The 25,875-nt window shown below is 46.1% G+C and overlaps 1 protein-coding gene and 1 pseudogene across 1 annotated transcript in view; both read right to left on the bottom strand.

The window, feature by feature from the left end:
• Positions 1–4,028: 4,028 nt before the first annotated feature.
• Positions 4,029–4,087, bottom strand: LOC128455332 (uncharacterized; annotated as a pseudogene).
• An 18,955-nt stretch (positions 4,088–23,042) lies between these two features.
• The window catches only part of LOC128455249 (potassium voltage-gated channel subfamily H member 6-like), a 52,057-nt gene continuing 49,224 nt past the window's right edge, over positions 23,043–25,875 (bottom strand). Inside the window, 4 exon segments of the mRNA XM_053438933.1 lie at positions 23,043–23,373; positions 23,599–23,931; positions 24,038–24,137; positions 25,022–25,103. Of these exon segments, the coding sequence (XP_053294908.1) occupies positions 23,043–23,373; positions 23,599–23,931; positions 24,038–24,137; positions 25,022–25,103 (846 nt within the window).

The raw sequence follows: 25,875 nt of genomic DNA on the forward strand, positions 1-25,875 counted from the left end.
CAATAGGTCATCTTTCAATCACCTTCTGTAAATATCTATATTATCGCCATGGAGTGGTTGTATTCATATTATCTTGTGTGTGACTGTTTTGTGTGCTGCTACTGTCTTTTGTGCCTGCCTAAGTGTTCCTCTGGAACAATATCAATGGATGGATCTGTCTGTCAATCACAACACAACATTCTGACGCGTCTAACGTTGCTGCTGCTTGTCTGCTTAATGACCATGTGGGTCTACAGGCTCGCGTGTCCCAACTGTGGGGAAAAAACCTGCCCGGCGTGTGCGGTTTATGGCAAGAGAAGGTTCTCAGCGCAAGACATCATTAGACAGCTGGACCAGACTCACCAACCAGCATCCGACGCCAACAGTGGCGTCGGTTGCTGAGCAGCGTCAGCAGGCTGACTCAGAAGTACATGGGGAAGATGCTCCGAGCCCTGTACGAGGCCACCAGCACAGTGTCAAACGTAAGTATTTCGGCCACAGGTGCAGTTGAGGATGCAAGCTGACGCCTGTTGACACGATACTTTGTTATTTTTCCCGTCTGCAGCTACGTGCGGTGGCTTAAGACCCAGCAGGTCAACGTGGGGTCCCGGATGTACAGGTGTACACACTGGGCCGGGACAAAGAAGGGCCTTCGCTGCTGCCATCGAGGTTGACACCCGTGGGCGATGCACCGGATCATCCCCTGCTGCTGCTGCTCACAGGTAAAAGTGCTGGAACAACTTGTGTGTAGTTGTCAATATCATCTGCTCGAGTTTAAACTGCAGATGCCATGCGATTGTCCACGCAGCTCCTGGCCAAGGGCTGGAGGCAGATGCTGCCGGAGGAACAGCATGAGTGGTTGGGCCGGGCTCTGTTTACCTCCGGGCTTCTTCCAGTGCCGATTTTTCCTGTGGCCGTTTTACAGTGACATTTTGAGTCAACTGGACCTGCCTCACCAAGCACAGTTTCCGGCTGTGATCACATACAAGTAAGCTGCAATGTTAAAGCGCGTGCGTGTGTGTGTGTGTGTCTCAGCTGACAGTAGTCCCCTTGTGCCTTTGCAGGTTGTCTTGCGATAAGAGGGTGCTGGGGATGATGAAGGCCCGAGGAGGCGCTTTGGGCAACAGCGCCTCCCGCCTCCGTGCCGCTCTGCTGGAGCAGCACACCATAGACTGGTTGCTGCGGATCCTGCGCTACCTTTCAGGGCTGGACCAGCTCCAAATGCCCGGCGTGGCTCCGCAGCAGGTGACGGTGCCATCCCGAGACCCGTCCCCAACGTGCCCTGGCTGATTTCAGTCTACACCAAGGAGGCCGTCTGGAGGAGACGAAAGCCAGGTTCACGTCAGTGTTACCAATTACCAGTTTGACTCGACGAGGCTTACCCCCGCTGCTGCTGCTGCTGCTCCGATGGGCGGTGGACGAGGCCCGTCCCGCAATATGGCCTCGATCCCGGGCAGCTCCTCCTGAAAGCCCTCGTCGTCGTCCCACTACTCTTCAATCCCGTCAACTGCGTCTTGTTATATCCTGCCACAGAGCGATGTCGCCTGTCTGGTAGTAGAGGTACTCCAGCGCGATGAGCTCCCCTGAGTTGAAGAGAAAAAAGAGACATGTGGTTTGTACACTGCAAAAGCCACAGAGCATTACACCTATTTTTTAATTTTTTTTTATGCACGTGTACTCCCCAGGCTCCGAAGTTCTCCACCAGCATCTTCCCCATGTACTTCTGGCTCAGCCTGCTGACGCCGCTTAGCCTCCGACGGCACTTTATCTGTGGGCGTCCCTTCAGGGCGTATGACGTGCTGGCCCTCCGGTTGCGTTGGGACACCGTAAGCACAGCAGCTGAGGCCTTTCGGTTCAGAGTTTTTGTGGAAGGAATGCACCTGAAAACTGCCTGGTCCAGCTGTCTAATGACGTCTTTCTTTCTATTGCAAGAACTGCACTCCATGTACTCAGTGTCCATGAAATACCAGTTGTCCACGTCTAGTACCTGACGGACGGTTTTGTACAGCCCCGCACCGGGCAGTTTTTTTTCTCACAGTTGGGACACGTGAGCCTCTAGGCCCACATGGTTGCCTTGGGACACCGTAAGCACAGCAGCTGAGGCCTTTCGGTTCAGAGTTTTTGTGGAAGGAATGCACCTGAAAACTGCCTGGTCCAGCTGTCTAATGACGTCTTTCTTTCTATTGCAAGAACTGCACTCCATGTACTCAGTGTCCATGAAATACCAGTTGTCCACGTCTAGTACCTGACGGACTGTTTTGTACAGCCCCGCACCGGGCAGTTTTTTTCTCACAGTTGGGACACGTGAGCCTCTAGGCCCACATGGTTGCGTTGGGACACCGTAAGCACAGCAGCTGAGGCCTTTCGGTTCAGAGTTTTTGTGGAAGGAATGCACATGAAAACTGCCTGGTCCAGCTGTCTAATGATGTCTTGCGCCCACGCCGCTTACTTTTTCTTGCAGGTCCTGCATGCCAGGTACTCTGTTCCCACGAAATACCAGCTGTCCACGTCTAACACGCGACGGACAGTTTTGTACAGCCCTGCGCCGGTCAGTTTTTTTTTCTCACAGTTTGGAGACGTGAGCCTGTAGGCCCACATGCTGTAGCACGCCCACAGGGACAACCGGCACAGGTAGAAGCAGCAGGAGAAGCTGAACTGATGGGGCTGTGTGCCCATCCCGCGCACCACACTGTGGAGGATGAAGGAGTTGGAGCGGCCGAAGGAGAAGGAGGGACAGACGAAGCCCAGAAAGCAACACAAAATGTGCGCCTGCCAGCGCTGCGGGCATTCTCCGCTCAAAGACTACGGCCACAGCCAGCTGAACCTGCTTCGAGGCAAGGTGTCCTACTGCGCTCTGCAGGACGGCATAAGCGTGGACCTCTGGCAGGCGCGTCAACGGAGCAGGGAGACGGAGGTGTGTATTTGCCTTTTTTCCTTTCTGTGTTTTCTTCATGTCCTGTGACTGACTGTCACTCGTTACGCAGGAGACAAAGAAGGAGCAGAGGGAGGGCAGGCTGCCAGGAGCAGGAGCCACGGGAGGGAGGGAGTTCAAAGAGGTACGTTAAACTGTTGTCCTTTTTACTTTGCGTGCCTGTGTGTTTTCTTCTTGTTTCTCACACCCGAATGTCTTTTTTTCTTGTTATTCAGGAGGACACAGAATGACAAGGGAGCTGCCCTGTGTGTGTGTGTTTTTTTTGTTTCACAAATAAAAGTACTTATTTCTTTACACTCTTGTCAGACTGCTCCTTTCACATCTTGCCCATGTCTTGTTGCATTTGTCATCATATCGAATCAGTGACTGTGTTAAATGTGATGAGGATGGAGATGAGCTTTATTTATTTAAACTACTATAAATAAATATACATACAATATAATGTTTACAGCTTCATATTAATGCCCATCACAGAGGTGAACATAAGGGCTTAATATATCTCCTTCCTGTATTTCATTAAACAACTACAAATATATATATAATGTCTAAAGCTTCATATTAACGCCCATCACAGAGGTGAACATAAGGGCTTAATATATCTCCTTCCTGTATTTCTTTGTGAAAGGAATGGAGCTTTATGTAATTAAACAAATATATATATAATGTGTAAAGCTGCATATTAACGCCCATCTACCAGCCCATCTACACATATATATAAATATATATATAATGTGTAAAGCTGCATATTAACGCCCATCACAGAGGTGAACATAAGGGCTTAATAATCTCCTTACTTTATTTCTTTGTTTATGCTGTTTCTAACCTCGCCACGAGAGGGGGGCCGAGGGAGGCGGCTCGTCCTCCCGTGTTTACATCCGGCCTGTGGGACCGCATGGCTCATTTACCTGCCAGGCCACGACCACCGTGACGCGGAACTTCCTAATCTGACGTGGCGTTCCATTTACCGAGCCCTGATCTGATATAGATCGAAGATGGCACCTACAGAAAAACCCTGCGGTCATCTTTCTTGAAATATGACTTTTAATTCGGCGAGACGGCGGAAAAGGCTCTCGCTTTGCAGGGGCAAACCTCGAAGATTGGGCAGCACCTTTTTCCGAGGGACCATGCTAATCTTCTCTGTATCGTTCCAATTTTAGTATATTAGACCAAGATTTCGCAGAATCTCTCCATTTATTACAAATCAAGCACATTCCTTAATCAGGGTGCTGACATTCTGGGACTTTACGTGGAGCTCAGACAGAGGCAGACACATACCTGTAGCCTCACACTCTCTGTGGAAGCCGCTTGATCAACCATATTTATTAAATTCCACGTTGTTTAAAAGCTAACAGAGCTGATGGGAGAAATATTCAGATCAGCCCTTCGTCACGGAAGTCTGATTGGTTGACTACAGGCGAGAGACCAAAGGATCCACCCACAACCCCCCTCTGAGCGGTCTGTTTCGTTGTTCTGGGGGGGATTCGGGTTAGGGTAAGGGTTAGGGTTGGGTTTGGGTTGGGGTTCAGGGTTCATGGTATTGATTTTTTTTGCACTGGCCTATTGATCTCTGAGAAATGGTGGCAAGGTTGGTAAAGCTCCGCTCCCTCTACCAGGGGACCAGGGTACGCTCCCCAGGTAGAGTACGTCTGCAAGGACCATGGGACAGAGAAAGAGGTAAATGCGGTTGCTGCCTGGGTTGGAGTATGGCTGAGCGTCATTCTGTATAAGTAGGTTTACGGAAAAGAAATGAAAAATAGGGGGGGCCGGTTAGGAACTAATTATATCTATGAAATCGTTTTTTTGGACCGTAGTTACATAAACCATTGTAAAGAATAATAGATAGTGAAATGCTTTAAAACAAAAATTAAAATTAAAAACAATGGCGTAGTGGCAGATGACGCCCCTGGCCTGGAGACCACCGGTTCGATTCTCCCCCGAGGCATGTGTGTCAAGGTTGTGCTTTGGGGGACCTGGGTGGGTCTCAGGCAGCATTGCTGGTTGAAGAAGGAAAAAAAAGGTTGGGCGGAGTTGGAAAAAGGGGCTTTTTTAAAGGGGGAAAAACTGGTTGTCCAGGGGTGGGTGTCCTGTTGATATACAGTGCCTTGCATAAGTATTTACCCCCCTTGGACTTTTTCCCATTATGTACTGTTACTAACTGGAATTCAAATAGACTTAAATAAACTTTTTCCCGTTTGATCAACAAAACATGCATAGTACTTTGGAGGTGCAAAATAAATTTTATTGTGACACAAACAATAATGAGAACAAAAAAGTTGACATCTGTTGGGAGCATAAGTATTCACCCCCCTGTGTCAATACTTGGTAGAACCCCCTTTCGCTGCAATTACAGCTGCAAGTCTTTTGGGGTATGTCTCTACCAGCTTTGCACATCTAGAGATGGAAAGGTTTGTCCATTCTTCTTGGCAAAAAAGATGAAGCTCAGTCAGATTGGATGGAGACCGTCTGTGAACCGCAATCTTCCAGTCTTGCCATAGATTCTCTATTGGATTGAGGTCTGGGCTTTGACTGGGCCATTTTAAGACATTAACATTCTTTAATCCAAACCATTCCTTTGTAGCTCTGGCTGTATGTTTAGGGTCATTGTCCTGCTGGAAGATGAACCTCCGCCCCAGTCTCAAGTCTTTTGCAGACTGCATCAGATTTTCTTCAAGGATTTCCCTGTATTTGGCTCCATCCATCTTTCCCTCTATTCTGACCAGTTTCCCTGTACCTGCTGAAGAGAAGCATCCCCACAGCATGATGCTACCACCACCATGTTTCACTGTTGGGATGGTGTGCTCAGGGTGATGGGCAGTGTTGGGTTTTCGCCACACATAGCGTTTTGCATTGAGGCCAAAAAGTTCAATTTTGGTCTCATCTGACCAGAGCACCTTCTTCCACATGTTTGCTGTGTCTCCCACATGGCTTCTGGCAAACTCCAAACGGGATTTTTTATGGATCCCTTTCAACAATGGCTTTCTTCTTGCCACTCTTCCATAAAGGCCAGATTTGTGGAGTAGACGACTAATAGTTGTCCTGTGGACAGATTCTCCCACCTCAGCTGTGGATCTCTGCAACTCCTCCAGAGTAACCATGGGCCTCCTGGTTGCTTCTCTGATTAATTTTCTCCTTGTCCGACTCTTCAGTTTGGGTGGAGGGCCTCCTCTTGGTAGGTTTGCGGTTGTGCCATATTCTTTCCATTTTCTTATGATGGATTTTATGGTGCTCAGAGAGATGTTCAAAGCTCTGGATATTTTTTTATAACCTAACCCTGCTTCATATTTCTCCACAACTTTATCCCTGACCTGTTTGGTGAGCTCCTTGGTCTTCATGATGCTGTTTGTTCAGTAATGATCTCCAACAAACTCTGAGTCCGTCACAGAACAGGTGTATTTATACTGAGATTAAATTGCAGACAGGTGGACCCTATTTACTAATTATGTGACTTGCAAATGTGACTTGTGAATGCAATTGGTCGCACCAGATCTTTGTTAGGGGTTTCACAGTAAAGGGGGTGAATACATATGCACTCAACACTTTTCAGATTTTTATTTGTAAATAATTGTGAAATCCATGTAATATTTCCCCCCACTTCCAAATGATGCACTATTTTGTGTTGGTCCATTACATAAACTCACGATGAAATAAATTTTAATCTGTGGTTGTAAGGAGTGCAGACAGGTGTGTGGATCCAATCGCACGACTCGGAGACACAAGAAGGTGCAATTAACCAACTTTACTGTAGAATATTGGTACACGTCACGGCAGTCCAAACACGGGTACAATAATCCCACAGGAGACAGGCAGCGGCAGAGTTCGTAATCGTTCCAGTCCAAGGTCGGTACACGGGAGGGCAGTCGATCACAGGGCAGGGTATCCGGCAGGGAAAAGGCAGAGACGTAAACCGTTAAGCAGGCAGGGATCGGTAACAGGAAGGCTATCAGAAGGAATTGCTGGAAGGCTAGGAACATTGAGAAACAAAGACGAACTGGCAACGCCACACAGGAACACACAGACTAAATACACCGGGTGATGAGGACCAGGTGCAAACAATCAGGGAGGAGCTGACAATCACCCAGGTGGAACACACACACGAGGGAGGGAGTGAGGAGTCTGAAACGAGAGGAGAGTTGAGTAAACAATAACAACACATAACAAGAATAAGTTATAAATCTCCAGCCAACTTAACTTAATAAACAGGGCTGGCCATAACAGTACCCCCCCTCCTAGGGACGACACTGGACGTCCCAGGCTGGTCAGGATGTAGACGGTGGAAGTCTAGAATGAGGTCCGGGTCAACAATGTTCTTTGTAGACTCCCTTTTCCTCTCTTCAGGGCCGTACCCCTTCCAGTCTACCAAGTATTGGCGACCGCGACCGCGGCGGTGAACAGCCAAGAGGCGTTTGACTGTGTACACCGGCCCTCCATCGATGATCCTGGGAGGAGGAGGAGGCTTGGTGGGAGGAACCAACGGGCTCTCCAATGCAGGCTTGATCCGGGACACGTGAAAAGTGGGATGCACCCTCATAGAACTGGGCAGCTGGAGTCGCACTGCAGCGGGGTTGATAATCCTGGAGATGGGGAACGGACCAATAAACCGGGGAGCCAACTTGCGGGACTCCACACGTAGGGGAATGTCACGAGTAGACAGCCAGACTCTATTGCCTGGTTGGTACGTGGGTGCACGGGTCCGTCGTCGGTCCGCCGCCCCCTTTGTACGGACAGAGCTTCTTAGAAGGACCTCCCGGACCCCACTCCAGATCCTACGGCACCGATGGACGAACCTCTGGGCAGAGGGAACATTGACCTCCTCCTCTAAGTCGGGGAACAGTGGATGTTGGTAGCCATAGGCACACTGAAATGGAGAAAGGCCGGTAGATGCACTGGGTAATGTGTTGTGTGCATACTCCACCCAGATGAGATGATTGCTCCAGGTGGCCGGGTTTTGAGAGACCAGGCATCGTAGTCCGGTCTCCAACTCCTGGTTCATCCGCTCCGCTTGACCGTTTGACTGGGGATGGTATCCGGAGGAGAGACTGACTGTGGCAGCGAGGAGGGAACAGAACGCCCTCCAGAACTGAGAAACAAACTGTGGACCCCGGTCTGACGCCACATCCTTCGGAAATCCATGAATGCGAAAAACATGCAACAGAACAGCCTCTGCAGTCTCTTTGGCTGAAGGCAGCTTGGGCAAGGGAATAAAATGAACCATCTTTGAGAATCTATCAACAACTGTTAAAATAGTGGTGTTACCTTTCGAAGGAGGCAACCCGGTAACGAAGTCCAGAGAGATGTCAGACCAGGGGCGATGGGGCACAGGAAGTGGCTGCAGGAGACAAGAGGGTGGCCGTCGCGAACTCTTGTTCCGAGCACAAACAGGACAGGCCATCACATATTCCCTGACCTCTCTCTCCATGGATGGCCACCAGAAGCGTTGTTTGACCACAAAGAGAGTCCGCCGTATCCCAGGGTGACAAGAAACCCGAGAGGTATGGGCCCAATGGATGACCTGGGAACGAAGTAGAATCGACACAAACAACCGGTTCGGGGGACATCCGTCCGGCACCTGACCATTAACATTTGCCTGTCTGACCCTCTGTTCAATATCCCAGGTAACGGCCCCTATCACACAGGATGGAGGCAAGATATTAGAGGGAGATCTCGGGGCAGAACCAGGGTCAAACAAACGAGACAGTGCATCTGCTTTCGTATTCTTTGAACCAGGACGATATGACAGTGAAAAATTAAAGCGATTAAAAAATAAGGCCCACCTGGCCTGTCTGGAATTTAGTCGTTTGGCAGATCGGATGTACTCGAGATTCTTATGATCAGTCAAAACCAGGAACGGCTGTTCTGCCCCCTCCAACCAATGACGCCATTCTTCCAGAGCCACTTTAATAGCTAGTAACTCCCTATTCCCAACATCATAATTTCGCTCAGCGGGCGAAAGTTTCCGAGACAGAAAAGCGCAGGGATGGAGCTTCTTGTCCACTTCTGATCTTTGCGAGAGTATGGCCCCGACTCCTACGTCTGAGGCATCAACCTCCACGACGAACTGAAGATTAGGGTCCGGGAGCGTGAGGATTGGGGCAGTAGTAAATCTCTCCTTTAATTTTTGAAAGGCTCTCTCAGCCGGTAGTGACCACTGAAACCTTATGTTCGAGGAGGTCAGTTTATGCAATGGAGATGAAATAGTGCTAAAGTTCCTAATGAAACGTCTGTAAAAATTTGCAAACCCCAGAAAGCGTTGGGGATGTTTGCGAGAAGTGGGAGTAGCCCACTCTGTCACTGCGCTAACCTTCGCCGGATCCATCTGGATGTTGTCTTGAGAGACGATGAACCCTAGGAAGGCGACAGAGGACACGTGAAATTCGCATTTCTCTGCTTTAACAAAAAGTTGGTGGGTGAGAAGACGCTGAAGAACCTGGTGAACATGCTGGACATGAGTCTCCTCATCTGGGGAGAAGATGAGGATATCGTCTAAATAAACAAAGACATATTGGTTCAACATATCCCGAAGTACGTCGTTAACTAACGCCTGGAATACCGCTGGCGCACTACATAAACCAAATGGCATTACCAGGTACTCATAGTGACCACTTGGGGTATTAAAGGCTGTCTTCCACTCATCCCCCTCTCTTATCCTCACCAAGTGATAGGCGTTCCTCAGGTCCAGCTTGGTGAAGACCTTAGCATTCCTCAAAAGCTCAAACGCAGAGGAGATGAGGGGCAGAGGATATTGATTCTTGATGGTAATCCCATTTAATCCCCGATAATCAATACATGGACGGAGCGTTTTATCCTTTTTGGCCACAAAGAAGAACCCAGCTCCAGCAGGAGATGAAGATGGCCGAATGAGTCCTGACGCCAGGGAGGAGTCAATATATTCTGTCATAGTTTTTACCTCCGGTGAAGATAAGGAATAGAGACGCCCCCTAGGGGGTGAAGTACCTGGTAACAGGTTAATGGCGCAGTCATAAGGTCGATGAGGTGGTAAAGAGGTAGCCCGTGTCTTGTTGAAGACCTCCTTGAGATCTAGATAACATGGGGGAACTCGGGAGAGATCTGGGAAATCAGCGTCCGATGAAATCGTGCGGGGAGAGTTGACCGCAGATCGAGACGCAGGAAGTTCTAGATACTTGGGAGAAGAAACATCAGAAGAGTGGAATATCTTGGATATAGACACAGCGCGAATGCAGGTTACAGAACAGTTTCTGTCCCAATTTGTTATTTCCCCTGTGACCCAGTTCATGTGGGGGTTGTGTTTAGAGAGCCATGGAAAACCCAAAATGAGAGGGTGTGATGGAGAGTCGAAAAGAAAAAAGCTCAAAACTTCAGAATGTTCCCCGGAAATAATCATCTGAATTGGATCAGTCCAGTGCGTTATTTTACATAATAAACGTCCATCTAGGGCGTGAGCCTCCAATTGCTTTGGCAGAGGAATTAATTTTAAATTTAATTTCTTCGCTAACCTCCAGTCCATAAAATTCTCATCAGCCCCAGAGTCAACCAAGAAAGGATAACTGACAGTCTGAGAAGGTGTGATGAGCTTGGCTTGCATGACAGGTCGAACAGAAGACACAGTAGTGTGACTCACCAGTGTATATCTTGCCGTTGCCTGGTCCTTCACTGGACAGTTTGAGAGGTAGTGACCCTTCTGCCCACAATAAATGCATCTACCCTCACGGAGTCGACGCTGACGCTCCTCTGGACTGAGCTTTGTGTGTCCCAGCTGCATTGGCTCCTCCGCTCCAGCATAGGGCGCTGTTGTGCCGGCCATGGGTGTGAACCGCGCCGGAGCTTGCCAGGACTGCTGAGCGGAAGTCGACTGCCCCCTCTGGACAGGAGCAGAATACTCCGGTCTGGGTCTCCCACGGTCCTGGAGACGTCTATCGATCTTGACCACCAAAGCAATGAGCGAGTCCACATCTTCTGGCAACTCACAGTTGATGAGTTGATCTTTAATGGGCTCTGCTAACCCATATAAGAACGCATCGAACAAGGACTCCTGATTCCACCCGCTATCGGCTGCCAATGTGCGGAATTCAATGGCGTAATCCGAGACACGCCGATTGCCCTGGCGAAATTAGTGGAGTTGAAGATCTTGCTTAGAGTTTCTGTAAACAGCTGAACCGAGGAGCAGATGTGTGAGTTTCTTGACCATTCAGCTGTCGCCCATCTCTCTGCTCTGCCAGAGAGGTACGAAATCACGTACGCCACCTTGGAACGTTCCGTCTGGAAAGCTGGCGCATTCAACTCGAAATGAAGCCCATACTGAACCAGAAATGACCGACAGTCGCCAGAGTCCCCGGAAAATCTTTCGGGACGAGAGAGACGTGGCGGGACAGCAGGCGGGGAAGCAGCGGGAAGTGGAGCTGGAGCTGGAGCTGGGACCGGAGCTGGAACAGCACTCGGAGTGATGAAGGTGTCCAGACGATCCATGAGCCTTTGGACCTGAGTAGTCAAGAAACTAACCTGGCCGTGAATGCTCCCCTGGCGCTCCGACATCCCCTGCATCTCGAGGTGAACTGCATTAAATTGTTCCTCCGTCTGCTGCAGTAATGGTGCCGGCAGGACAGTGCGCCCGGAACCGGAGTCGGCTGAATCCATCTTATTGGCCAGTTCGTACTGTAAGGAGTGCAGACAGGTGTGTGGATCCAATCGCACGACTCTGAGACACAAGAAGGTGCAATTAACCAACTTTACTGTAGAATATTGGTACACGTCACGGCAGTCCAAACACGGGTACAATAATCCCACAGGAGACAGGCAGCGGCAGAGTTCGTAATCGTTCCAGTCCAAGGTCGGTACACGGGAGGGCAGTCGATCACAGGGCAGGGTATCCGGCAGGGAAAAGGCAGAGACGTAAACAGTTAAGCAGGCAGGGATCGGTAACAGGAAGGCTATCAGGAGGAATTGCTGGAACGCTAGGAACATTGAGAAACAAAGACGAACTGGCAACGCCACACAGGAACACACAGACTAAATACACCGGGTGATGAGGACCAGGTGCAAACAATCAGGGAGGAGCTGACAATCACCCAGGTGGAACACACACACGAGGGAGGGAGTGAGGAGTCTGAAACGTAAACAATAGTAACAATAACAACACATAACAAGAATAAGTTATAAATCTCCAGCCAACTTAACTTAATAAACAGGGCTGGCCATAACAGTGGTTATACCATGACAAAATGGAGAAAAGTCCAAAGGGGGTGAATACTTATGCAAGGCACTGTATGTGGTGAACCCGATTGGCATTCAACTGTCACCCTACACTTTTGACCACTACATTAATAACTATCATTTGGACTTTTCATCAATAAAAAAAACAAATTTTAAATGTATATACACGCCTTCTGTCATTTATCTTTCCATCCTGAGCAGTTAAGGCAAAGTAACTCATTTTGGAGCCAAAAATCTAACTAATTGTAAAAGAATTTTACAGCATAGATAATTTCTATGAGGTTTCCAGAACAACGTACTAAAAGCCCTAAGAAATCCTAGTTGAGGAAATATGTGTGCCAATAAGGCCAGGCAACAATACACACAATGGGGCTATTTTTTTCCTTTACTAAACTTACTTAGTAAGTTTAGTAAATTAAACTTTACACAATGAAAGTACCCATGAAAAGTAACATTTGTTGTATTACAAGTTTCTTTGAAAATTAATTGTAATATGCAAATGAGCTATACACTAATCGATTATGCCCAAAATACAGTCAAATAGGCTTAATTTTTATCTTTACTCCTACCACAATTAAACTTGACATGGTAAAAGTATACAAGAAAGGTAACTTTTTTTGTATTACAAGTTTCTTTTGAAATTAATTTGAATATGCACTTGAGCTCCACACTTATTGAACATGTCCTAATTTACATAGGAAGAAACACCATTCATTTGTATAACAAATACATCAGCCAAATCTTCATCCAATCATCCTACTGCCAATGGGTGATGCAATGCGGCTTTTAGACTGGCCTCTAACCTGAAAACTGCCTGGCTTGGTAGTACCTGCCAGGGGTATAACCCCCGCCGGTATAGTCTTCAGAGCTGGTTTTTAACACAAGTCTAACTTACTCTTTCTGTTGCATTTGCCACATCACTTAAGCTGAGATCTAGTTCTCTAAAGTAATAATCAATGTTGTGATCACAGTTGTCTGGATCAAATTGTTCAATATCTTTAGCTAGAAACTCTAGCAGCTCAAAGTGCGGACACTGTGAGGTCCGGACACATGCATCTCCTGTTACAGGTCTCTCTGGTTGAGGGGGAGGTGCTAAAACATTTTTGAATGTTGAAGTCCCCCCTTTTGAGAGTTGTGCATGGGAAATGTGTCATGCATCAGTGGATGGGAAGTCTATGAGGCACAATGTGTTCTTGAAGATAAACTACATATGTCGTCAATGTCAGTCTCAGAGTCAGAGAGATGGGAGGATAGGAGGCTGTTACCTCTTCCTGTCAGTGGAGGGTCAAAAGGTGACTTAAATCCCAAAGACTTCGGGTCTGATGGGATTCTGTCCCATCTTGGGAGTGAAGAGGGAGTTACATTGGTTCAAAAACTGATGTGAGACCGCGCCTTCTAATTTAAGTGTCAACGATTCCTCCTTGTGTGAAAATAGATCTGACTCTGCTGGGTGTAGGTCTTCCAAGTACTGCAGCGCTTTTTTACTAGCAGTCTGAACCTCCTTGAGGAGAAAAGCATTTTGTGCTCTTCAGGCTTTTACCTCCTCTTCCATGGCTGCTTTGCTCTGACAGGCAAGGTTGATTTGCCTGTGGAAATTTAAAATCATACATCTCAACAATGGACCTTTTGATGCTGTTTGTGCATCACACCTGTCATTAAGTAGGGAATCTATTTCTTTATTACACTTATTGAAGTTCAACTTGCTGATGAATTCAGGATAGCCAGGGGTCAGGCAAGGTGCTAGGGAAGAAACAAATTGTTCTACACAGGGGTTCTCCATTGTTGGATCTGAAATTTAAGGATTAGATTTAAGTTTATAAATCAAAAGCAGTGTGGTTGGTGTTACGTGCTGTGTTTTCTCTCTCTCCCCCTCTCATATCTCCTATAGGTGGGAGCCTCAGAAGCACCTCCACTGGCACAGCTGAGGCCCCTCTGTCATCAGGGTGTGGCAGATAAAGACCCTCAGCTGTGTCAGCGAGGAAGAGAGGCAGGAGTTCAGGAGCCAGTGGGCCGGTGAGCTCTGTCAGTGAGCGAGGTCGTCCGGGATCAGACGTGGCAAGGAGACGGACTTCACTGACGTGCTGTGTGCTGTGAGATGTGCGCTGTGCGCTGTGGGCCGTGCGCTATGTGTTTTGTGCTTTATTGTGGTTGTTGGTTGGTGTTTTCTTTTCCCCCTTCCTTTGGAGGAAGGGTGTTTATTGTTTACGTGATTATTCCATAGATCCTTATTTACTTGTTAAAACTTAAAACGTATTGGCTCCCTTGTTTAGTGCCCGGTTTTATTGTCTAATTCTTCGTCCCTCTCCCTAGACAGCTTTGGGGACGTAACGGTTTTGGGGGCTCGTCCGGGATATTTCTGAGAGCAGGGTTTTTAGTTTGTTTTTTGAAAAGCTATATATAAGGTATTTAGTTTCGGTGTGTTGCGATAAATTGGCGTCTGATATTGCCCAGTGTGTAGCCTTCTGTAAGGTGTGAACAGCTTCCTCGGTGTAGCTAGGGGAGTGTCCAGCTGAGCTGATCCAGTTTTTCCTTCGGGCACTCATTTATTGTTTTTCCTTTATTATTTTTGGAGTCAATCCTGGGCGGAGACCGCGCTCTCTAAAGGGGGCAGGCGTGTCAGGGTTTCGGCCGCTGATTTGTGCCTTTAAATCGTCTCGAGCCCGGCAAGGCTTCCGAAGACAGGTAAGGGACAAGTTTTTATTAGGCAGGTGCCGGGGAAGTTTTTGTTTCTGTGGGGCAAGGCTTGGTGTTCACTGTGTGCGTGGTATCTGACATTACTATTTTACTTATTGCTGAAGCTTATTTTGCGGTGCATCTTTGAGATGGCGGCGTTTGATTTAGATGTGTTTATTTCCAACCCGACATTAGGTCAATGTAAAAAGTGTGATTTATATAAACTGGCTGAGTATTATGAGATATCAGTATCTATTTCTCTTGCCAAAGCGGAGCTGAAAGCTGTTCTCCTGGATATCCTCATTAGTAGAGGGATTATCAGTTTATCTGCGTCCTCCGATCCAGAGGTAAGTGAGGGGACGGGGCGGCCCGTAAGTGTAACTCCTGTTGTCCGACCTGAGGGAACGACACACAAGCCCTTCACGTTGCCACATTATGACCCGATATCGGCGGAGTCGTCGCCTGGGTCTAAATTGGACGTCAGATTGAAGCTACGTTTAGCTCGCCTTCAGGCAGAGAAGGAGGAGCGGGAACAGGAGTTTCACCTCCGGAGCAGGGAGCTGGAGCTGGATTTGAAGCGGTTAGACTCGGAGTTAGACCTAAAGAGGCTTGAGCCAGAGACGGCGATTAAGATGCGGCAGTTGGAACTGCAGGCGGGAGTGACCCGTAGTGCTGCAGGGGTTGACACGGAGTTTGCGCATTCTGCTTAGGCGTTTGATGGGGGCAGACACATCTCGTTAGTACCGGTTTTCCTTGAGACGGAAATTGAAGCGTACTTCGGTGCATTTGAGCGGATTGCTGCAGCGTTGCACTGGCCGGAAAATGTGTGGGCCATCCTGTTACAATGTCAGTTGACAGGTAAAGCTCAGGAGGCTTGCTCTTCTCTATCGGTGGAGGATGGAATGGAGTATGACAAAGTCAACAGCTTGACCTGTAAACATTGAATATGTGATATTAAAATGTTAAATGAAATTGTTAAAATTTCAACAAGGAACATTAAACTAAAATTATTAGCAATGATAGAAATCGTTTAGCGTAACACAGGGGTGTCCAAACTACGGCCCGCGGGCCAACTGTGGACCCCCATCCATTTTTAATTGGCCCGCATCATCAAAGTAAAAAATTTTAAAAAAAAAAAACTTATTTTTGAAGAAGTTGTACTTTCTTGATTCTTGTTGTTCTGGGTTTGTACCCTCGAGGTTGAATGCACTTATTGTAAAGGCCAAATCCGCCAGTAAATGACGGGTTATTCAAGTGGTCACACTTTCGGATCTCTTGTGCCAAACGCTCATCTATTTGGTCCATATTTGTTCTTCTAAATCTTCCGTGGTTACTGCAGGTATGTTACCAGTCCGAGGGAAAGGGAAAAGAGGTTGCTGTGCAGTTAGCAGTTTGGTGAAGTCTTCTGGCTTCGTGTGGCCTTAGCGTTGCTGGGGAGCCGTGCGCTCAGATGCTGGTTCGAAATCCTTACCTGCAGGACATCGAGTCGCTGGTAGGAGTTTGCAAAGCTTGAGATGCGTGAAGGTTTCCTTGAAGAGAAGCTGCACCTCTGACCTCCGGTTGTTCGGTGGTAAAAGAGAAGGGTTGAGCTAGAGCAGGGTTAGGGTTAATGTGTGCTAATGTGTGTACGTCGATGAATCATTATATTGTATAACTAGAGGTGGTATTTTTTCCTTTTCAAATCACTTTATTCAGAAGAGAAATTACAGGTCAAAAGATGCTTTCAGTTCACAGAGAAGAAATTTAACCCTCAGTAACTCAGGAAATATAAACAACACTTATTAAATTGGAAATGTGTGTCTGTCTCTCTCCCAGACTGCTCATTTCACATGTTGCAAATGTGTTATGATTTGTCATCATTTGCCCTCAAGGCTCCAGTGAGTGTGTAAGATGTAGGTCAAAGGTAGGTACTGGCAGCAATTAATTATCAAATAATCCTAGTGCTGTTGTAACTAGTGTTTAATCATCTCAATTTTACAAAATTATGGGCCCTTTATATCTAAATCTTTATATTTACACCAGACTGGGTCCTCCCTCTTGCAGTTCAATATCTTGCTTTATTTGTGTCTGTGATTGCTAGATAAATCCATCACATGAATGAATGCTGACACTGGGAGAGAGAGAGAGAGGGCGTGCCCTCCTCCTGTGTTTACATCCGGTCAGCCCCTTGTCTCATTGGTGCGCGATGGTCTGATATGCCTGTGACTTTGGAAGGCATGTCATTTCCTGGACATTGGGCAAAAATTCATGGAGGACGTCTGGAGGCAAAAGGCCTACAGGTGAGTCAGCAAAAGTAAAGGGAGCTGGCAGGGGCAGGGGTCCCGAACCTCGAAGAACCTTTACCAGTTAGACGCCTTTGGGCTTCAGAGGCTACCCCGCCATGAAGGTGCACATGAATGAGTGAAGGGCCATAACACATTGCATTAAGGCAAATCCAGTCAAAGGTGATACTGGGCATGACAGGAAGGCTCTCACAAAGTCTATTTTCATGTTTGCCACATGGTCAAATAACCCGTGCTATTCCTGAACAACCCAGCCACAGAGAGCAGCCTGAACTGCACAGCCGACAAGCACGAACAGCCAGATCCCAAATTGATTTGACTCGGATTTGATTCAATATCGATTCAGTTGTGGATATGTCAGACTACAAAACCAATTTAGCTTGGATATGAAATACAGTCTCAGAGAACTGAAGCTGTAAACTGTGCAAGGAAAGCTCTAACTTGGTGCATTATTAAAAATATTAAGGTAGGCCTGTGACGATGTGTTGTCTCAGAAATGATAAATTATTTTATTGTAATCATTTTGAAACCATTTAATACCACTTGTATAATGATAATAACCAAGCATGATAACGATAACACTTACAAAGAGCAATGAACTTTTAATTCTCAAGAATATACAGTCTGACATTTGAATTAGAATTACAACATATAAAAAAAGGGGTAAAAAAAAATTGGTCGTCCTCTGAGAAGTGTCTTGGTTTTTTCGAGAGCACCTGAAGGCAGCACCAAAAACTAAACTTAGTGTGTGAGGTCGCTCGCTAAAATACTAAAACTCAGATCTACGGTCAAGAAGACTTTCAGAAATCATGAAATTCTGACGGAGCGAATAAAACAAACTGAATTGGCAGATTCAAATTGATTCAGTACTTCTGGTCCTGCACATTGAAGCACCTCATGACTGTGTCACACGATTTAACCCATAAAAACTGTACTTGCAAACTTTACAACCTTCTACCATGACACGTGGCTTTGAATACATCACTTTGATGGCACCACTAAAACATACAGGCATTTCTATTGTTACATTACATCATGTCAGCTTTATTCACACTCATTTTCCAGTCAATGCAAATAGGCAACACAAATAAAAGGCTTTCTGCTGCTAATATACAGTGAACTTGTATATGTTATCTGTCTGCTAAGCCATATTGAGACATAATAATGGAGAGCTGTTACCTGGTCTACTTACTCTTTATTAAACATTTTGTTGTCAATAACACCACAATATTTATTGTCCAGAGAGCTAACCACCACTGTATAAACTGCTGACTCCACTGTTTTTAACACTGACTTCTACCATTAATAACATTACATATCGTACCCATTAATATCTCAATTTCTATTTACAGGCCCCCCCTCTTCTTGCCGTTTTCCACCAAAATTTCCTCTCTCCTCCATTTCTCTCCTCTTACCCAACAGAGGGCATCTGATGGCCTTCAACACTGAGTCTGATCCTGCCAGAGGTTTCTTCCAGTTAATGAGGGAGTTGATTCTCTCCACAGTCATCAAGTGCTTCCTTGCTGTAGGAACTGTTGGGTTTCACTATACTATTAAGGTCTTGACCATACTGTGTGAAGTGCCTTGAGAGTAGGTATACAAATCACATTTCATTGATTTGTAGGATTTGGCTTCCATAGTAGGAATTTGCTAGCCTGGATGCCAGACGAATTTAGCCCCGCCCACAACAGATTTGGTCGGGCAGTTCGGTCTGGAGTCGCTCCATTGGGAAAAAATTATGGCCGGACCGGGCCAATCAGATTGTCAGGGCGGGCTTTATACGATGATTGACAGATGATCAACGGTAACGTAATCAACCACGTCATCACAGTGCCCTCGGGTTGAATTCGTTTTCAACAAACATGCCTGCCGCTGGCGAGCTGAGATGTGTAGATGCTGCCATTGAGTCTGTTTTAGAAGACATCGACAGCGCATTCATTTTGAAAGAGGAACACAGAACGTGGAGGCGACGCCAAAGCACAGCGCTAATCCCTATCGCCCCGGCGCTTGGCTGTTCACAACGGACACTGAAGCGACGCTGAACCGCCGGGCAGTGCTAATAATATCACCCGTTGATCCAGTAGATCGCTGCACGGCTTTGTGCCAGTCACACCGGAGGCTGAAGCACCACGCTGCGCCAAGGCTGCCTCGCGGTGCTTCAGCCTCCGGTGTGACCGGCACAAAGTTTTAACATGGGAGTGGATGGGAGCCAGCTGTTATTTAAGGCTTGGCGCTGCGCTGAAGCGTCCGGTGTGAACCCGGCGTTAGTAAATAACTCACAATGCGTTGCTTAGCATACGTCACATACTACGTTGCTCTGATTGGTTGTAGGTCTATCCAATTGAGCGAAGAGGAATTTTACTTCCTGGTCAGTTGAAACACGCCCCATAATTTTTTCCCAATGGAGCGACTCCAGACCGAACTGCCCGACCAAAATGTTGTGGGCGGGGCTAAGTTCGTCTGGCATCCAGGCTAGGAATTTGAAGTAATAGGAAACAAGAGCAACAACATAATTTATTCCCAGATAAAATCGACTGTATCTACAGTGCCTTGCATAAGTATTCACCCCCTTTGGACTTTTCTACATTTTGTCATGGTATAACCACAGATTAAAATTTATTTCATCGTGAGTTTATGTAATGGACCAACACAAAATAGTGCATCATTTGGAAGTGGGGGGAAATATTACATGGATTTCACAATTATTTACAAATAAAAATCTGAAAAGTGTGCATATGTATTCACCCCCTTTACTGTGAAACCCCTAACAAAGATCTGGTGCGACCAATTGCATTCACAAGTCACATTTGCAAGTCACATAATTAGTAAATAGGGTCCACCTGTCTGCAATTTAATCTCAGTATAAATACACCTGTTCTGTGACGGACTCAGAGTTTGTTGGAGATCATTACTGAACAAACAGCATCATGAAGACCAAGGAGCTCTCCAAACACGTCAGGGATAAAGTTGTGGAGAAATATGAAGCAGGGTTAGGTTATAAAAAAATATCCAGAGCTTTGAACATCTCTCTGAGCACCATAAAATCCATCATAAGAAAATGGAAAGAATATGGCACAACCGCAAACCTGCCAAGAGGAAGCCGTCCACCCAAACTGAAGAGTCGGACAAGGAGAAAATTAATCAGAGAAGCAACCAGGAGGCCCATGGTTACTCTGGAGGAGTTGCAGAGATCCACAGCTGAGGTGGGAGAATCTGTCCACAGGACAACTATTAGTCGTCTACTCCACAAATCTGGCTTTTATGGAAGCGTGGCAAGAAGAAAGCCATTGTTGAAAGGGATCCATAAAAAATCCCGTTTGAAGTTTGCCAGAAGCCATGTGGGAGACACAGCAAACATGTGGAAGAAGGTGCTCTGGTCAGATGAGACCAAAATTGAACTTTTTGGCCTCAATGCAAAACGCTATGTATGGCGAAAATCCAACACTGCCCATCACCCTGAGCACACCATCCCAACAGTGAAACATGGTGGTGGTAGCGTCATGCTGTGGGGATGCTTCTCTTCAGCAGGTACAGCGATACTGGTCAGAATAGAGGGAAAGATGGATGGAGCCAAATACAGGGAAATCCTTGAAGAAAATCTGATGCAGTCTGCAAAAGACTTGAGACTGGGGCGGAGGTTCATCTTCCAGCAGGACAATGACCCTAAACATACAGCCAGAGCTACAAAGGAATGGTTTGGATTAAAGAATATTAATGTCTTAAAATGGCCCAGTCAAAGCCCAGACCTCAATCCAATAGAGAATCTATGGCAAGACTTGAAGATTGCGGTTCACAGACCGTCTCCATCCAATCTGACTGAGCTTCATCTTTTTTGCCAAGAAGAATGGTCACACCTTTCCATCTCTAGATGTGCAAAGCTGGTAGAGACATACCCCAAAAGACTTGCAGCTGTAATTGCAGCGAAAGAGGGTTCTACCAAGTATTGACACAGGGGGGTGAATACTTATGCACCCAACAGATGTCAACTTTTTTGTTCTCATTATTGTTTGTGTCACAATAAAATTTATTTTGCACATCCAAAGTACTATGCATGTTTTGTTGATCAAACGGGAAAAAGTTTATTTAAGTCTATTTGAATTCCAGTTAGTAACAGTACATAATGGGAAAAAGTCCAAGGGGGGTGAATACTTATGCAAGGCACTGTATATGGTGCCTGTCCAATCTTCCAGTCTTTTCCACATCTCTTCCACTCATCCGATTATCACCTTTATTTCCACCTGTAGAATATTCATCAACCTTCTTTCTTATTTGCTTATTTTCTTACTGATTGATACAGAATTATATCTTAAGTTGCACCAGCACATATATAGGTGATGTTTATATCCTACATTATTCTGCTGTCTATTAGGGGACTGGAGCTATATGTAGGCGTCTGAAGACCACAAAAGGATTTTATTACAGAAAACATTCAGCATACTCCATAGCCAATATAATGATGATCATATACCCATTCAACTATTTCTATTGACTTTGCATGCATTCAAGCTGCATCTAGATTTATTGCATCTGAGTAGTCAAGTAAGTGTTTTTGTTTGGGTTAATAAACCTTGATGTTCCAATACAATGTAAGGATGGATTTATCTTATTTGTATAAACTAATTGCTGAATCACATTGGCTTGTCTATGTGCATTTATTAACTGCATTCATAAAACCCTGGCATATGTGCCGATTTTCATTCACGTTGATGTTGAAGTGTAGCCTGGATGCCAGACGAACTTAGCCCCGCCCACAACAATTTGGTCGGGCAGTTCGGTCTGGAGTCGCTCCATTGGGAAAAAATTATGGCCCGACCGGGCCAACCAGATTGTCAGGGCGGGCTTTATACGATGATTGACAGATGATCAACGGTAACGTAATCAACCACGTCATCACAGTGCCCCTGGGTGGAATTCGTTTTCAACAAACATGCCTGCCGCTGGCGAGCTGAGATGTGTAGATGCTGCCATTGAGTCTGTTTTAGAAGACATCGACAGCGCATTCAGTTTGAAAGAGGAACACAGAACGTGGAGGCTACGCCAAAGCACCGCGCTAATCCCTATCACCCCGGCGCTTGGCTGTTCACAACGGACACTGAAGCGACGCTGAACCGCCGGGGCAGCGCTAATAATATCACCCGTTGATCCAGTAGATCGCTGCACGGCTTTGTGCCAGTCACACCGGAGGCTGAAGCACCGCGCTGCGTTAAGGCTGCCTCACAGTGCTTCAGCCTCCGGTGTGACCGGCACAACGTTTTAACATGGGAGTGGATGGGAGCCAGCTGTTATTTAAGGCTTGGCGCTGCGCTGAAGCGTCCGGTGTGAACCCGGGTTAGTAAATAACTCACAATGCGTTGCTTAGCATACGTCACATACTACGTTGCTCTGATTGGTTGTAGGTCTATCCAATTGAGCGAAGAGGAATTTTACTTCCTGGTCAGTTGAAACACGCCCCATAATTTTTTCCCAATGGAGCGACTCCAGACCGAACTGCCCGACCAAAATGTTGTGGGCGGGGCTAAGTTCGTCTGGCATCCAGGCTAGTTGAAGTGAGGTCCACGTTCAAAGTTCGTTTGCAGAGCACATGAAGGAAGACGTCGGTGCAGAGACGGGCAGGCAGGGTTGACTCAGAAGGCAGGGCGGTAAAACCGCTCTAGAGGGTGGCAGTGATGTTGCAGACAGAGCTGTTCTGGAGTGTGGCAACAAAAACAGGACACCTCTGAAGAGCAAATACAGTAGTGGGGATCAGAGCAGGCTACAGGACCGGAAGAATATAGACTAGAGCATGGATACAAATGAGGCCATGTAGGGATAAGGTGTTTCGCTGGCTGACCACTCAGGTGCAGACTGGAAGCTTGCAGGCCCGATGTTACCCATCAGGAAGGTTCCCGTTCGGATGCCAGTCCTTTATAGGACCAAGGAGGAAGACAGGATGGAGTTTTGAGGATAAGGTGGAGAGATGGAGGAACAAAACCGGAAGAGAAAAATTATGATTAATATGAAGACGTGTTAAAGGGTGAGGCATGGGTGTGAGGGGGTGACGAGGTGAGATGGAGCACAGTGGAACCCCAATTGATGGAATCAGATTCCGGAAGTTCCTATAGGACTTTATCTTGGTTTTCATTTGGCCCGGATGGTGACTCGTCAGTGGGGAAGACAGGGATTGGGGCACCAGATGGGGAGGGGACAGTGGGAGACAGGATGGGGGAGGACGTTGCGTTCGGAGATGACGTCAGGGTGCTGTAGGAAGGTGGGATTACTGGTGTCTGCCTTTGAAGCAGCTGCATAATGGTCCTGATGTCTGCTGACATACAAGACTCCAACCTGTAAAACACACATCCAAACACACAGAAGAAGATGAGTTTATAAAGATACTATTTGTTAACCAGTCTGTTCTGCAGCTGAAATACATAACTGCAGATGTGATTTATCCAAATCTTTGTGCCAGAGTTTAAGCTGTTATAAATATTGATATCACTGTATTTAGCTTGAAATCGGACATGCATGTAAAGTCACCACTGTTACTGGTAAAGAGCATAGTTAACCCACCTGGTTATCTGTCGCTGCAGACCATCTAACCTTTTCTCCAGCTCCACTCTCTGCCTCCCAGAGATGATGGCGGTAGGAGGAGGAGGAGAAGGGCTGGAGGGACAGTGGGAGGGGGAGGAGGGCAGGTAAAGAAGCTTGTGAGGGGGAGGCCGAGAAGGCGGTGAGGTGAGGCTGTGGGAGCAGGGCACTTCCTGGTACGTGTGTTCCTCTCGACTCTCCGAGCTCAAGAACGTGAAGATGCTGGACACTCCTGGAAACGCGTCAGTCTCTCTGCACCTGGTGGTGACGCACGTCTGAGGACTGGTCCCATCTAACTCCTCCACTTCATCCTCACTGGAGAACACGGAGCCATATCTAAAGAAGCAGTCAGAAGTTGCTTTGTAAGGTGGATTAGTTCAAAACAAGAGCTGATAATAAATCTATGTTTCATGTATCTCACAGTGTATGTTTATGATCATGGCCGTCACACTGCTCCAAGTAACTGAGTTGTCTTCCACATCCGAAGGCAGATTTCTGTCTCTTTGCTGAGATGGTGACACCTGACAGATACAAACACTGTAAGTTCACAACCTGAAGAAATCTGAGACATTTACAGAAATGTAACTTTGTCAAAGACAAAATCCTCAGACACGGGGTGCTGGATGAGAGGTGGCACCTACGTGACCATCCTTTGCCTTTAGACCAGCACCGATTCTCTTCAAATTCTAATTAAAAAATCAAATCAATAACAAAGTAGTTATTTTATAACAACATTTTCATGTTGAACAAATAATTTCATTACTATTAACTCAAATAATATCCTTCATTAGTCCCACTATGGGCAAATTTGCCATAATACAGCAGCAAGGGTGAAGTAAAAAATACACCCATAAGCAAAAATGAATAAATAAGCAAGATATTATACAAACAATATATGAATTGTTTACAGAATATATTCAGTGAGAGCATCATTCTAATCTTTTTTATCTTTATCATTTTCTTTGAAAATAAATATGCCATGTAACATCAAAAACTCATATGCATATAACATAAATGTACTGTATTATCATTTTATATCTGTGATTGATATCGACATTTGGAACTTTCCATACAATTATGATTATGGTGATACATTTGAAATATGGGTCACGTCACCATGATATGCTGCTTTATAATGAATTTCCTTTTAAGGGCAATTAAACAGAACTGACCTCATTATCATCGTCAACCATTTTCTTTGTTACATAGTTTCCTAGTTATTTTAACAGTTTTATTTTCCTGGTTTTAAACAAAGTCACATTTTAGTGCCTCCACTGCTCTGTAAAGAAATTAAAGGCTGCTTTCCTCAGACAGAAAAATAACCGATTCCTTCCACCCTGACTGCAGTGCATCTCCAAAGGTGAGATCTGTCCTCATGAGCCGTTTAGTGGTAGTGAAGTGTTACCTGAGTGTTTCCTCTGGGGCCGACTGAAGCCCTCACAGGCTGAGTTGTGTCCACTCAGAAGACCCACAGCTTCATTAAACACCTGCACACAGAGAGGAAAGGGAAACAGGAGGATTCATTTACAAGTGATTTATTCCATCCATTCATTCCATTCCTTTAAGCTTTTTGTTTGTGAAAATCATTTACGAAAGTGACGATAAAAGCTGGAAAGTAAGAGTATTTTTGACTACTCCAGTGAGTTGTATCTATTAAAATGTATTGTTGGATGTTGTGATAGCTCCACAAACCCCTCCCTTACATTTGGATCAGCTTTAAACACTTTAGCCCTCTGACGTTGAAAGAAAGCTAGGGAGGACCATACATGACATAAGTAAAAATAAATAAATGTATAAATAAATACAGAAATAAATAAATAAATAAATAAAAAAGGAAATAAATTAATTAATACAGAAATAAATAAATAAATATGTTAATACGAAAAGAAATGTCAAAATAAATGTCTTAAATATATTTGCACATTTATTTATTCCCTGATACATTTCCTTTTCATTTGCAGTGTCCTTATGCTAATGAGAAAGGCGGGCCTAAACGCAGTCTCATGCGGGATTGGTCACAGGAGTGTAATGATCCAGCCCTACGTCTGCCTCTCAATGCTGGTGTCCAGTAGCTGTTTGCAGGTTGAGCCAGTTCACACTTAAAATGAACTAGTTCAAGTTCAGAGGGTTAGTTAAGGTTATTTTTTATTGGGATGATTTAGGTGTCAGTAGTCCTGACTGTGAGCGTCACGTCTGGTGTTGTACTGAGCACAAGGAGCGAGCCGGGAGGAGAAGGAGGAAACAGAAACTCCAGCTCGG

Source organism: Pleuronectes platessa, chromosome 13 (assembly GCF_947347685.1).
Source record: "Pleuronectes platessa chromosome 13, fPlePla1.1, whole genome shotgun sequence".
Classification (NCBI taxonomy): Eukaryota; Metazoa; Chordata; class Actinopteri; order Pleuronectiformes; family Pleuronectidae; genus Pleuronectes; species Pleuronectes platessa.